The sequence below is a fragment of the Leiobunum rupestre genome, chromosome 5, assembly GCF_980474605.1.
Source record: "Leiobunum rupestre chromosome 5, qqLeiRupe1.1.hap1, whole genome shotgun sequence".
NCBI lineage: Eukaryota > Metazoa > Arthropoda > Arachnida > Opiliones > Sclerosomatidae > Leiobunum > Leiobunum rupestre.
In genome coordinates this window covers 13087935-13101938 of record NC_143388.1, presented here as the reverse complement: position 1 = coordinate 13101938, position 14004 = coordinate 13087935, and the positions used below count along the sequence as shown (strand labels likewise).

Here is a 14004-nt window from a genome sequence, read left to right as displayed (position 1 = left end):
CTATATAAAAATCGGGTTTACTTCCGAAATTGGGCCACGAGGGTTTTGAAGATGGTGCGTCTTGGCCAGGGGGGTCGGACTAACGGGGGTGGGTTTTCCAAAGAAGTACACTTTTGGCGTTGAGGACCATCGCTATTTTAAAAGGGAGAGGGGAGGAGTAGTGGGTGGTATTGAATACTAGGTGGCGGGGGGGAACGCGTTTGGACAGACTGTAGCGTTCACTCTCTCTAACGGAGCGAGTCCAGGTATAAAACCAGCAGAAGACGACCATTCAGAATTACTTCTCTTCGAAATAACCATGGTGAGGAGTCACTTGGCTAAAGCTTCTCTTACTTCTTCATTCAATCTCTCTTAAATCTTTACGGTAAAAAAGAAATTCGTTTATTTCTAACGTCGCGGTCCCGTTTCATGGATACTTGAACCGATGGTCACGTTACCATATGGTAGATGTTTTAAGATTATTTGTGTTGATCCGTTCTTAAGCGTAGATGAGTTGCTGATGGTCGAATTTCGTGGTTAGATTAGATTTAAACTGAAAAAATTAACTAAACTTTTCCTTGAAAGTTTTTAAAATATGTAATTTATCTTAGATGTACTAGAATCCGTGAGTCTATTGTTAACATTTCAAATACTGTTTTAGTTAGAATTTAAACGAGATTTGAATGAAGAATTCCAGATTACTAAGTTCTGTTTTCGATATTTCTTTAACGCTTTAAATTCCCACAGATTTTTTCAGTTACCTTAGCTCTCTGTTTGGCAACTTCTGCCATAGCTACGGGTCCATGGGCCCCGCAGCAACAGGCGACCAAAGGTCATGGAAAGCAAATCCAACAACAACATCAACAACAGCAAGTTCAACAACCCGAAGTCAAGGTTATCTATCTTCCAGTACCTTTGAAAGTTAGCAGCGCCCCTGCTCAGATTCAACAATCAAAGAAACAAGGAGGAGGAGGAGGTTGGCAACCACAACAGCAGCAATCTGTTGGTTGGCAACCACAACAACAATCAGCTGGATGGCAACCACAACAACAATCAGCTGGATGGCAACCACAACAACAAACCGGTGGATGGCAACAACAGACCCAAGCCGATCCATGGGCCCAACAACAATCTGCTGTACGATTGAATTTCTTTACGAATTGTTATTTGGTAATGTTTAAAACGAAGAATTTTTTTATCTCATAGGATCCATGGGCTCAACAACAAGCTCCAGAACCTCAAGGTTGGCAACCAGAATCCCAGGGATGGCAACAAGAAGCCCAAGGATGGAAACAACAAGCCCCAGAACAACAAGGATGGCAACCAGAGGCCCAAGGATGGAAACAACAGGCCCCAGAACCACAAGGATGGCAACCAGAATCCCAAGGATGGAAACAACAGGCCCCAGAACCACAGGGATGGCAGCCAGAGGCCCAAGGATGGAAACAACAGGCCCCAGAACCACAAGGATGGCAACCAGAATCGCAAGGATGGAAACAACAGGCCCCAGAACCACAAGGATGGCAGCCAGAGGCCCAAGGATGGAAACAACAGGCCCCAGAACCACAAGGATGGAAACAACAAGTTCAAGCCGCTCCTCAACCATGGAAGTCTCAAGGATCAGCTAAGAAACAACAAACTCAACAACAACAAGGCCAGAGAATCTTGATCCCATTGGTCCTCGCCATCAACCAAGTCCCCGCTGGACCCCAGAAGGGCCGCACCCAATCTGCCAAATCCAGCTCTTTCAGCAGCCAACCATGGCAAACTGGATCATCCGGAAAACAACAAAGACAGCAGAGCGCCGGCTGGTGGTAAACTGGTTTAACGGTTAGTTAAGTCATAATTTGCCATATTCGCGCGTTTGTTAATAGTTTGTTACTGTTATTGTTAATAAAAAAATATTTTAAAAAATATTGCGAGACCTTGGATTTGGTTATTTAATCTAAGTCATCCATAGCGTTCCAATTTATTTGGATCAGTGATACTAATCGGATTTCTTCTATAAAACAAATGATTTCCCTTATATTTATGCATGCCTCCACGCGATATAATTCTTTATGTAAATTTCTAAAAATGTATAACCAATAATATAAAACAAAAAAGTAATATTTTAAATTTTTCACGAGAAAGCTTTATTTGTGGAATTTTAATTTAAAATTTTTACGAATTGAAATGATTGTATTTTTCCTTAAATTTTAGTATAGGTCGAATCCAAAAGTCATCTTATGAAGACTTACTTCCCCTACGTCACGACGTCGTCTTCTTTACGTTGACGAAACAGACGACGTTATGACGTAGGGGAAGTGAGTTTTCACAAGATAATTGAAAGGGAAGTTTCGCTTACTGACTTTCAGAATTTATATATTTTACTAGATTATTAATTATTTGCAAGCAATTAATTCTTGGAGTATATGGTGTTAACTTTTTTTTGATAATTTGAAGAAATTTATGCTAAGATTTTTTTAATTATTTCTATTACAATCAGACGTTGAAAGGTTAAAATTTAGTTTTATGGCGATGAATTCTGGCTTTCAGACGATGAGCTTAATTTAAAATACTTCGGTGAATTCAATTAAGATTTATATCCGAAAATATAAGCTTCACCTTTTTAATTTTAAAGGGGCTCCAAAGTTCGGTGGCAAAATGTGTGTAAAGTCAGTAAAGTGCGAAATTTACGGTTGACTCTGCCCGGCTCTGCCAAGGCCGAGTGAGGGGTTGGGGGAATGAAAAGCATGCTCAATTTTTTTTTTGCCACCGAACTTTGGAGCCCCTTTAATAGTATTTCCTAATGGATTCTATCCAATGAGATCTCGCTTTTCAATAGCGAAATAAGTTCAATTACCCATTCTGTTACAGTGGTGCCATCTACATTCCGGTAACTGATTTACCTGGATCAATAACAGGGATATTTTTTTTCTTAATAAATTTTATTTGTGGTTTCCAAGCTGCAACCTTTACTACAAACTTGCCTATGTTAAAATTACACTAGACTAAAATGTTACCGAAGCTATATGTATCCTGATATGCTTATATAGGGCTTTGGTTTTAGCTACCGAGTAAGGATAAATATTGAATTTTTTACATTCAAAACAATTGTTCCAGACACCACAGTTTCGAAATTGGTTTCGTCGTTACTCTAGAAGCTCTTCAATAATAGTGAAATTGCAAAACTACTGAACATACATGTATTTTTTAATATCGTAAACTAGCTATAGACGTCGCTAGCGTCTCTTCAAATGGATTTTTTTAACTTCCGTAAAGGTTAGTGATCTCTGCTACAATCAATTTTCTATCGTTTATTTCTGAAGCGATTATAATTCAATGGAACTGAACTCTGAAATATATTCGGAGATACAATAGAGTAGAATCGCTCCGTACCTTTATGTTATGGTCGCCATTTTGAGGGCAGTTGTTTCTCTGTAGAAAAAAGTATGGGTGACGTCAGAGAGTGTAAAGTCGCTTCGCTACAGAGAGGCGCCTCTTTAAAAAATCCGTGGTACGATTTTATTCGCCGAGAATGTCCACAATTCCCGGGCGTTTGATGGCGCTAGTAGTATCTCCGGCACGCGCTAGATTAGAGTTTGAGAAGACGCAAAAAAGGAAGAGTTTTTTTGGTATTTTTGCGAGTTTAATTTATTTTGAAATGTCTTGTTCGGCTAAAAATTGTAAATCGAATAAAAAGGTAACCACGCGTCTGTCTTTTTTTTTTCAAGTTTCCAAGGGATAAAGACCGGTGAATACGCGTTTTAATTTACTAAGCCTATTCTAATACATTAACATTTCTTAAAACTTGTGTTCTGCATTGTGGCTGCAAAATGTTAACAGTGAAAAGCTCCAAAATAAAACTACAGATTACTTACACTTTAACCACGTATTTTGCGGTCTTCATTTCACTGACGATTGTTTTATGAATATCAAAACCAAAAACAGGCTTACACCATTAGCTACACCTACTATTTTTTTTGGGAAATTCCAATGAAACCACGGTTTTCCCTAGGTAAACTGAAGGCAAAAACATATCCCGCCATGGTCTCTTACTGCCTGATGTTCATTTATAATTAATTCAAATAGTAGCAAATGAAAATGCACCTGAAGATCATGTTACAACTACAATCTGGTGTAAGGTAAACGCAGCACTACAAATGCCAAATTATGCCCTCAAAAATCAATTCAACGAAGAAAATGATAATTTATATAAAATATTCACAATGATGAACACTAGCTTTAAATGAAATTTTTTTACAGTGGATAGAGTCAATTCCTATGAATTTAAACCCAGAACTATCTATTCAATTCTATTCCATTTAAATATATTTGTACTGAACATAATTATAGCCATTCAACTAAACATTTTGACAATAATGAAAACGATAGACTTCGGTCCATATGGAAGGTCAAAATAGTACGCAAATCAGGCCCTAGTGTACATGGTGAATGATATAAAACTGAAATTCAAACCACCAATTGGTTACTTCCTCACAAAAGATACTTGTCCCGAACAGACTTTGAAGATATTGCTTCATGATTGCGTAACTCACCTAAAACGTATTGGCCTTATTGTCAAAGCTGTAGTCTGCGACCAAGGAACAGGCAATCAAAATTTGTTCAAAAGTATGGGGATATCAGTGGAAAAGCCATTCATTGAAATTGATCCTCCACATCTCTTGAAAAGTGTGAGGAACAATTTCAAACGGTATCCCATAATAGTGGAAGGCAATCTAGTTTCTTGGGCAGTCCTAGAACATTTTTTCAAAATAGACTAAGAAATTGGTAAGTTTCAAAGCACACATAAGCTGAAACGTAAACATATCAAGTTACCAGCATTTTCTAACATGAAAGTCAGTTTAGCTGCCCAAATTTGCAGTCAAAGTGTTTCTAATTCAAATGGCCTGTTCACTGGGATTAGGAGAGTTAACAATTGAAAGCACATACACAGCAGAGTTCCTCTTAGACATGAACGGCCTTTTTGATTGCTGCAATAGCAGGACATTAAACAATGAAACACACTGTAAGAGAGCAATGACTGATCAATCCATCCACATACCAATGCTGAAAGAAAAATTGGAAAGGTTTAATATATGGTAGCTTCAGAACTGTAGGTATAAAACCTTACCTTGTATTGAAGGGTGGAAACTATCAATTCAGTCTTTGCTACTCCTATGGAATGATATAAAGGATAATTTTGGTTTTAAGTTCTTAATAACTGGAAGAATTGGTCAAGATTTTTAGAAAACTACTTTGGTTCCATTCGCCAATAAGGAGACAATTGAGATCATCCAAATACTCAACAATACCAGGCAGCATACAGAGCTGCATCAGTCAATAGCCTCTTAAAACCATCAGATTCATATTTGGATGACTTTATTTTAAACAGACCATGATGAAGATTTGTCCAATTATGATAACCATTGGGTTTTGCAAGGTAAAGGACAATTCACTGACGAGATTTAGAAATTTGCAAAGCCATTGAAAGTCCAAACCTTCTAAAAGAAAATGTTCTTAATTATATTTCAGAATATTTAATTCACCGCTGCTATTCAAAACACCAATGTTCTACCATGGTTTTGGTATATTTAATTAAGACTTGGCCAGCCCATAAAATATTCCACTTTAGATTCCACGAATTTCTTTTGATATATTAAAAAAGTATAGTTGTTAATATTGAAATGAAATAGGGAGGGATTTTTCTTGTACTTACTTTTTATATTTCTTACGAAATCAACTGTTTTACTTAAATAGTTAAAATAATTCAACATCACATCTGACTGAGCTGAATTCAACTTTAACCTACTGAGAGCAAAATTTATTTTTCTTTGATAAGCAATTTTACAGTGCCATCGTGTGTTAGGGAATTGCAAACACTGTCGTCTGCTTCTTCAACGCTCTCATGGGGAAAAAACGTACAACGAAATTTTAACATTACGGGGATAGGAAGAGGCGCCTCTCTGTAGCGAAGCGACTTTACACTCTCTGGTGACGTCGACAAACGTCTTCTAACGTTTTTAAGCACGTGCTTTGTAATTGCGTTGAAATGTTTAGCGGTTCTCTCGGTAGGAACGCTGGCGGGCGTGCAAATTGAAGAATGACGTTTTCGCTTATGATTCGTGTTAAGTAGTTTATTTGTCGAAGATTAATGCCGAACAAATAAGTTTCGTATGGATTAAAAATACGTTTCAGACAACTTCAGAACCACGTACGATTATTGGAAAATAGCCAGTTTGGGAACCTTCGTAAGAGTTGATTGCCATCCGAATTTATTTATAATTGTGATTTTGTGAAAGATAAAACCCTAATTTAGGCCTTTGAAGATTTTTTCCTACGAATTCTGTAATGAATAAAATTAGACTCGTGTGCGTGATTTAAATCCAAAATTATCTACACTATACTCACAAGTCAGTTGCAGGTTAAGAAAGGGAAAATATCTAGTACATTTGGCGGAAAGATACTATCATGAATTTCCGGTAAATCGGCGGCGGGAATTTCGCATTTCACCTACTTTCTGTTAAATTCCTAAAGGTTCCTACGCCTGTTATATAAATCCATTTAAGAAATTTCTATGGCGTAAATTTCAAAGTGATCAATAAATATTTAATGTAGACTATTATTTTTAAGCTTAATTATAGCGTAATAACTATAGTATTACGCTCCTAAACAATCCACAAATCGCGCGTTTATGTACGTCAACGTGGTATTCTTAGCATTACCCGTTCTATACTTACCCTGGACTCTCCAAACGGAATTTATTTAGCCATGCCTCACTTGTAGTATTAAAAGTAAATTATTAAAACTGTTTTTAAATCTTATCTACGCTAATTAATTAATAATAACTTTAAAATATAAAGCAATAGACGGTATTTTCCTAAATTATATAACGCGCTCAGGTATACGTATAAATTCAACCGTAAAAAAAGTTAAATTCGAAATTCCCGCCGCTGATTTACCGGAAATTTGGGCTAGTATCTTTCTGCCAAATGAACTAGATATTTTGCCTTTTTGAACCTGCAACCGAGTATACAATTAAAATGCAGGTGGAAAGTGGTTCCTTAGATAATTAGATAAGAAATTTATGTTTATTAAAATTAGTGTTGTAAGTCAGAAAATTTTCTGTATTTTTCCGAAAAAAATACATTCCATGATTAGTCTCATATATAATTTGCAAATTTAAATAAATCGGCATTTTCGCCTAATTGTTTCGAATCTGAAAGTAAAACTAAACCCCTAGACTAGTTTAAACTGATAAGCAATGTAACACTGTTAATGTCTTGTAGTATGTTTACTTATTTGGCATTTTATATCGATAAAAAGTTAAAAACATTAAAAACCCTTAAAAAGTAATTTATGTTTCCATTTTTTATTTTTCCGATTTCCGGAAAATTTTCCGCATTTTATTTTTCCGGAAAATTAACAACACTAATTAAAATTCTGTTGTACGTTTTCGCGGAACTAAGCTCAAAGTGTAATAAAAATATAGCATTTGTTCAAATCGCATTTTTAAAAGTTTTTTTTAGTTTATGTAGTTAACTGAGTTCAATCCTTTTTCGTGCACTAATTAAAATGTTGCGGCACTTAATTATACCATGGGCCAAATAAAAATAATCCAGGACATGACTCTATGTGGAAAAACCCGTCCAACAGCGCTAACACCCGACCACTATTGCCCCCTATTGGGAAAAATGCGCGATTGCGGACCTACGTCATTTTGGGGGCAAATTTTTTAAGGGCAGTTTTCAAAAATAATACACGTGGTCGTCGTAGTAAATATCCTGGAATATTTATTCACAGTTATCATATATAGTGTGGTTATTAAATTAAGTACTTATTTTTATACGTACTAAGTTCATAATTAGTATAATATATATAATTATATAATATTAAACATATACTTTCCTAGAATCGTTAACATTAATCTAAAAATGAGGGGCCAATATGGCAGGATTTTCGAATTACAACCGCCACTCATTTCCGAATTTTGACTTAGTCAACACATGTAGTCAGAATTTACAGCCCGGTGTACCGGAAAGAGAACCACACCACCGGAGGCCTATCATCAGAATGCCCTACGCCAGCGTCCACAAGCCCGGACAGGTGACAAAACCAGCATGGGTAGCAGAACCCCACTACTGATGGTCGCACCCTCGACGCAAGCCGCTCAACCCAGCAGAAGGTGCAACAATGGGACGACCAGCCCGCCACTTCGCACACAGCAGTGGGATAGAGAACGGATGCTCTAGCAACTCCGGCCGACACCCCACCTATAAAGGCAGGGAGCCAAGCCCTTTGGAGAGAGCTCCTAAAGGGGAACGGCGGGCACACAGCAGCCCGCATAACCCGGCACAGCTGGCACCGGAGATCCCGGTGGGAGCCCAAAAGGCCGGGAGATGGGTCCGCCGTGCCCTCATACGGAGGCCCGCAGCCCCACAGCAGGCTACTCAATCCGCCGAGGCGGCCAGTTTGCCCGGCCCCTCTCCGTTAGCACTTAGTCAACACAAGATGGCGTTCGGGAAACCGGAAATTTCTGCTTGATTTTGCTCCCAATTTTTTTTATTTGCACCTTTTGCCCGCCTACTAAAATGGCCGCCCGTTACTTTTGGTGGACGATCGATTTAGTACGTATGAATGTACCAGAGGCATGTCCTGGATTTATCATTATTTGGCCCATGATTATACTAAGCGTGCTTGGCTTTCGCGAAAAACACAAAAGATAAAGGAGTTCCGGGTTTTAAAATCTAAATGTTACGTTATTTTCCGTTAACGCTCTGCGTGTGCTGAGAGCACATTTGTTGTAAGGTCTTTCTTTCAAATTAAGATTGATCTGTCAGCGCTCGGGTAGATTTCTCAAAATTTTATGGTCTGCTGCAGAGATATTTTTAAACCCAAAATTTTAAATAATATGATATTGTTTTCAGTATCGTTGGAAAAATATTATTTCCAAGAATTTTGAAAATATATAGAATTTTGATTTTACAAATCCCTCAATTATTTTTATTGCTTATGACTCTAATAGTAAGATGTGGTTTTGCAACCATTACGGTATTTACTGCAAGTTTCTTTAAAAGAAAATATCATTACTTATACTTATATTGTGTTATACTTAAATTATTTCGTAAATAAAGGAAGGCAGAAATTTTAAACCAAATTAAGTTGTTTTATTTGGGAAAAAAATATATATAACAAGAGTAAATTTCATCTTGGTATAAGATTATTGCATAAAATACTATACTTTATACAAAACAAATGCGTTAGCTCTTAGGATTTTTTTTTTACATTTTAAAAACATTTTCAACAACGTGAGAACCGTGTCTCTTTTAAACTGTACATAGAATTTCTCCAACAGCCGGTCGATTTTGGTAACGGGCGAAACAAAAACTATTTAACTCGATGGTAAATCTTTCTGTTTCTTTTAATGTTCTTTCGACTCAGTTTGGGCAAATGAGATTTAATCCCATCCTCCGCCACCGTGACCGCCGCCGCCGCCACCGCCAGAGGCCCATGGGTTACCGCCTCCACCTCCTCCAGAGGCCCATGGGTTTCCACCACCGCCGCCGCCGCCAGAGGCCCATGGATCACCACCACCGCCTCCGCCCGAGGCCCATGGATCACCGCCTCCTCCACCGCTAGAGGCCCATGGATCACCGCCACCGCCGCCTCCGCCAGATGCCCATGGGTTTCCACCACCGCCATGGCCGCCGCCTCCTCCGCCACCGCCGCCTCCGTGACCACCGCCGCCTCCTGAGAGGGTGATGAACGCTGGAATGATGGTTTTAGTGCTGATGGAAACACCCTTTCCACCGCCTCCGCCTCCGCCTCCGTGTCCTCCACCGCCGCCTCCGCCGGACCATGGGTTACCACCACCTCCTCCTGAGGCCCATGGATTACCGCCGCCTCCTCCTGAGGCCCATGGGTTTCCGCCACCACCGTGACCGCCTCCGCCGCCACCTCCTCCCGAAGCCCACGGGTTGCCGCCGCCGCCACCACCATGGCCGCCGCCTCCACCACCTCCTGATTTAACTTTGATGGGAATTGGCAAGTAGACAATCTTCACTTGCCCACCACCTCCTCCTCCGCCTCCATGGCCGCCTCCTCCTCCTCCTCCCGAGGACCACGGTCCACCGCCGCCTCCGCCGCCTCCTGAGGACCACGGTCCACCGCCACCTCCGCCGCCGCCTCCTCCTGAGGACCACGGATTATTTCCCTGGAGGGACGAGCCCACTAGCAAGGCCACAACGCATAAAGGAAGCCACTGTAAAAAGAAGAGATTTTCGTGAATTCATTACATTCTAACGGATCATAAACTCCTATCACAATTGCCGGATAACAGCCAAATATCAATACGTATTACTTTAATAAATACTTAAAAAAATTCTGAAACTGCTATAACTTAACATTAAGAAAATATTTCAAAATATTGTCAACCGCGATAAATTTAACAAACACGAATTATTAACTAAGATCTCAAATATAATCCTCGTTGAAGCGACCCGAACTACTAGAGCACGAATAACATTTTCCGAAACACGGGTAGATTAAACCAAAGGAACTAGTAAAGTAGCCGAAGTAAGAAACCCAGCTGTAGAAGCCAGGAGTACTTACCGTTCTCATGATTGAGGTGGTTGTGATGCCATCCATGTTTCGAGCAGTCCCTTTTATACCAACATCGGCACCCCGTCTAGTCCGTCACCACCCCCTCTCCCCATTACGAACTGCCCCGGCTTACTCCGGCAAGAATGGGAAAAAAATGCATAACAGCAACTTCCTATTGATCCTCTGTGATAAGGAAAAAAGCGCGGCTAGCCAGATCTTACGAGAAAGGGAGAGTAACTTTTTTTCTTCTCCGACCGAAAATAGAACATCTTTCGTTTGTATTTATAATTCACCGGCCTTTCACTCCCCGACCGAAAGATTCACCTTAAAACTAGGACACGCAACAACTTCGCATCCCCCCGCGTTCACATCTTTCATAATTTCCAAATAACCCGGACTATATGGTAGTAACGTCAGAAATTATAGTCTTTACCCCGTTGCTGTTCGGGGCGAAAATTAGTGGCGTTCATTTTTTATTTATAAGTCGAGTATACGGTGTTCCCATTGGATAAATATTCTCTATCGACATTTTCTTTGAGCCTTTTTGTTTCCTGTTTTATTTCACTTTTACTTTTCAAAACAAAATGAAGGGATCATCCGGTCTTTGAGGATACCTTTTCTGGCCATCGAGATCAGGAGCCACGAGAGGGGGACCTAATTGCTAATTGCACTCCGTGTACAGAATATTAATATTCACGCACGGATGTTTTAACTTTGGGAAAGTTTCGTGTTTGTTCTTTGAGGCCCTCGGGTTGTTATGGCTTTATTGGGAGAATTTATGGACAATTTTCACAGTTTTTAACGTATTCTTAAACGTTTTGCAATTTACGTTGTTGCGTTTATCTATTCAATTTAAAATTGATGAAAACTTAATTTTTTTCGTTTCAAAAGAATTAACTGACAAAAAGAAACTTAAAGCCTTAGTGCGTCTTTATAAGTCAGTCTTTATTGATAGATTTTTCACTAAATGAATTTTACTTCTTTATTCATCAATTATCTAAGAAATGTCGTAAGATGTTATTAATTTTGAGCAACAAATGTCTGTTCTTGGGAATATACTGGTAGGACTTAAATTAATTAATTTGTGTAGTAATAATAATTTTTCTTATGAAGTCAAATCCTATTTAATTTACTTTATTTAACGCGATATATTCAACTTATAAAGAACTCTTGTATCGCATTCTCTATTTTGGAAATGCTCAATCTTACGATTAGTTACCATTGTTTTTTGCATTTTGAAACTGCAGTACCTAATTTTAATGGCCTCGAAACCTCTTGTGGTCTCAATAACGAAGCTTCATATCTCGAAATCACAATGAAAAAATGAAACCCCATTTTTTAATCTCTCGAATCAATTGGATTTTTCCGGCGTTTTTTGGGCAGCTGGTGCCCGAAGAGCCAACAGACACACATCAGACCTATTGTTTACCGATACGGTCTTTGTTTGCGCGCTGTTTACTCTCTTTGTTATAAGATTGAAAATATTCATTACAGCGTGTACCCTTACAAGATTACCTATCTGGCATTGTCGGAGTAAAGGATGCATTCTACGCTCGTGTTCGGGAATTCACGCGGAATTACTCAACGATATATTTCGAAATTACTACCTTCAATTTTATTTATTCTTTTCCGGCAATTTTGATCAAAATAACGATTTCCCCATTCTTGTAAATTGTCGTATTGGCGCTGCATATTTTTAAAGCTATATTTATGTAATAAATGCATTGTTTACTAAATTTCAATTCTCATAAAACGCTTCGATAAATATCGGTAGTTTTTTTCTGAGAAAAACCGTTCGCTATGAAAGTTCTCAACTTTATTTTGAGTATTGCCTATAAAATTTGTGTTTTTTCGTTATACAATAACATGTTTATTGTCTAATACTAGCTCTATTTTATTTTTACTTGCGTTGAAAAGATGCTTAAACCTTTTCCATCGTGAATACTAATTCAAGTGTCACGCGTTTATTTTTAAACTAATTTTAACTTATGTTAAATCGCGATTAGAAACACACAATTGCGATAGAACCATCAATTAACATTAAATTATCGTACTTTAGTTTTGATTTTAATTATAAAATCTCAATTCGACCGATTAATTAAATCGTGATTAAAATGATTAAATCTGATTAAAGTGATTAAATCTGATTAAAATGATTAAATCTGATTAAAATGATTAAATCTGATTAAAATGATTAAATCTGATTAAAATGATTAAATCTGATTAAAATGATTAAATCTGATTAAAATGATTAAATCTGATTAAAATGATTAAATCTGATTAAAATGATTAAATCTGATTAAAATGATTAAATCTGATTAAAATGATTAAACCTGATTAAAATGATTAAATCTGATTAAAATGATTAAATCTGATTAAAATGATTAAACCTGATTAAAATGATTAAATCTTATTAAAATGATTAAATCCTGATTAAAATGATTAAATATGAATAAAATTTTAACCTATAGAGTAATACCAGTTCCCTGCCTTTTACCCTTTTCAGACAGTGCTTTAAAAAATTAATTTAGACTCCTTTTAACAAACAAAAGTGAACCTTTTAAAGAGGAGAGAATTTGCGTCTAGTGGCACTCAGGACCCCAATGTTTAAGGATTCCATTTGGCCCACTCGAGGACGGTGGTGCAAAAAGGAACATTTTAACGTTTTGTGCAAAATGGGCACCATAATCACACGGCCCCTAGGGCCCTTAAGTGGTTTTAAAGCGCCTTTGCTTTTAAACTGACCAATAAATTTTCTTTTACTATATCAAATATTATAAGCATCGGCATCGTATCTGTATGGCGTGGTACAACGCTATTAAAGATAATGAATTTACGATGATATGCAAATTATATATAAATGCGGATGTAAATTTATAAAAATGGAACAAGTTATAAATTTCTGTAAATTAAATTTGGTGAATTTGTAGATAACCCGGTAAAGCAAATTCATTTTAACAAAACAATTGTAATCATACTCTTTATTACATTTCCTTAATAATAGAAGGAAATTAAGATAATAAATTCAGATCTTCTGATAGAATACCCTACCTAGAAACATAATTATTTTTAAAACATTTTTAGAGAGAGTTAAACCTAGGAGCAACAAACACAGCACCCCACACAAGAAGAACGCAACCCGTCAATAGCCGTGGATTTTCTTGCATAAAAATTTCATTGGTTAGACGCTTTAGCGCCTGCTGCCGTCGGAAGGGGAAAATTCGGTAATTGTCGTTCCCCCCGCCCGTAAAACCTTCAGCGTAAAGGCTCGCCCAATGAAATTTGTACACAACACGGCGTTAGCGTGTTGAAAGACTAGCTGCGTTCTCCTTTTGCTCCTAGGTTAAACCAAGAATGTATTTATTTATTCTTAGGGAGATTGTTGTGACGATAGGCGGGAATAGTGGTCGAATTTTCACCCTGCACGTGATAGGGGGCAGG

At 37.9% G+C, this 14004-nt stretch overlaps 1 protein-coding gene across 1 annotated transcript; it reads left to right on the top strand.

Annotated features, from left to right (window-relative positions):
* The first annotated feature begins 201 nt into the window (after positions 1–201).
* Positions 202–1797, top strand: LOC149943577 (uncharacterized). Its single transcript, XM_090176116.1, has 3 exons — positions 202–301; positions 727–1116; positions 1186–1797. Exons 1-3 carry the CDS (start codon positions 299–301, stop codon positions 1795–1797), a joined length of 1005 nt encoding a protein of 334 aa, XP_090032242.1. The 5' UTR covers positions 202–298.
* The last annotated feature ends 12207 nt before the right edge of the window (positions 1798–14004 follow it).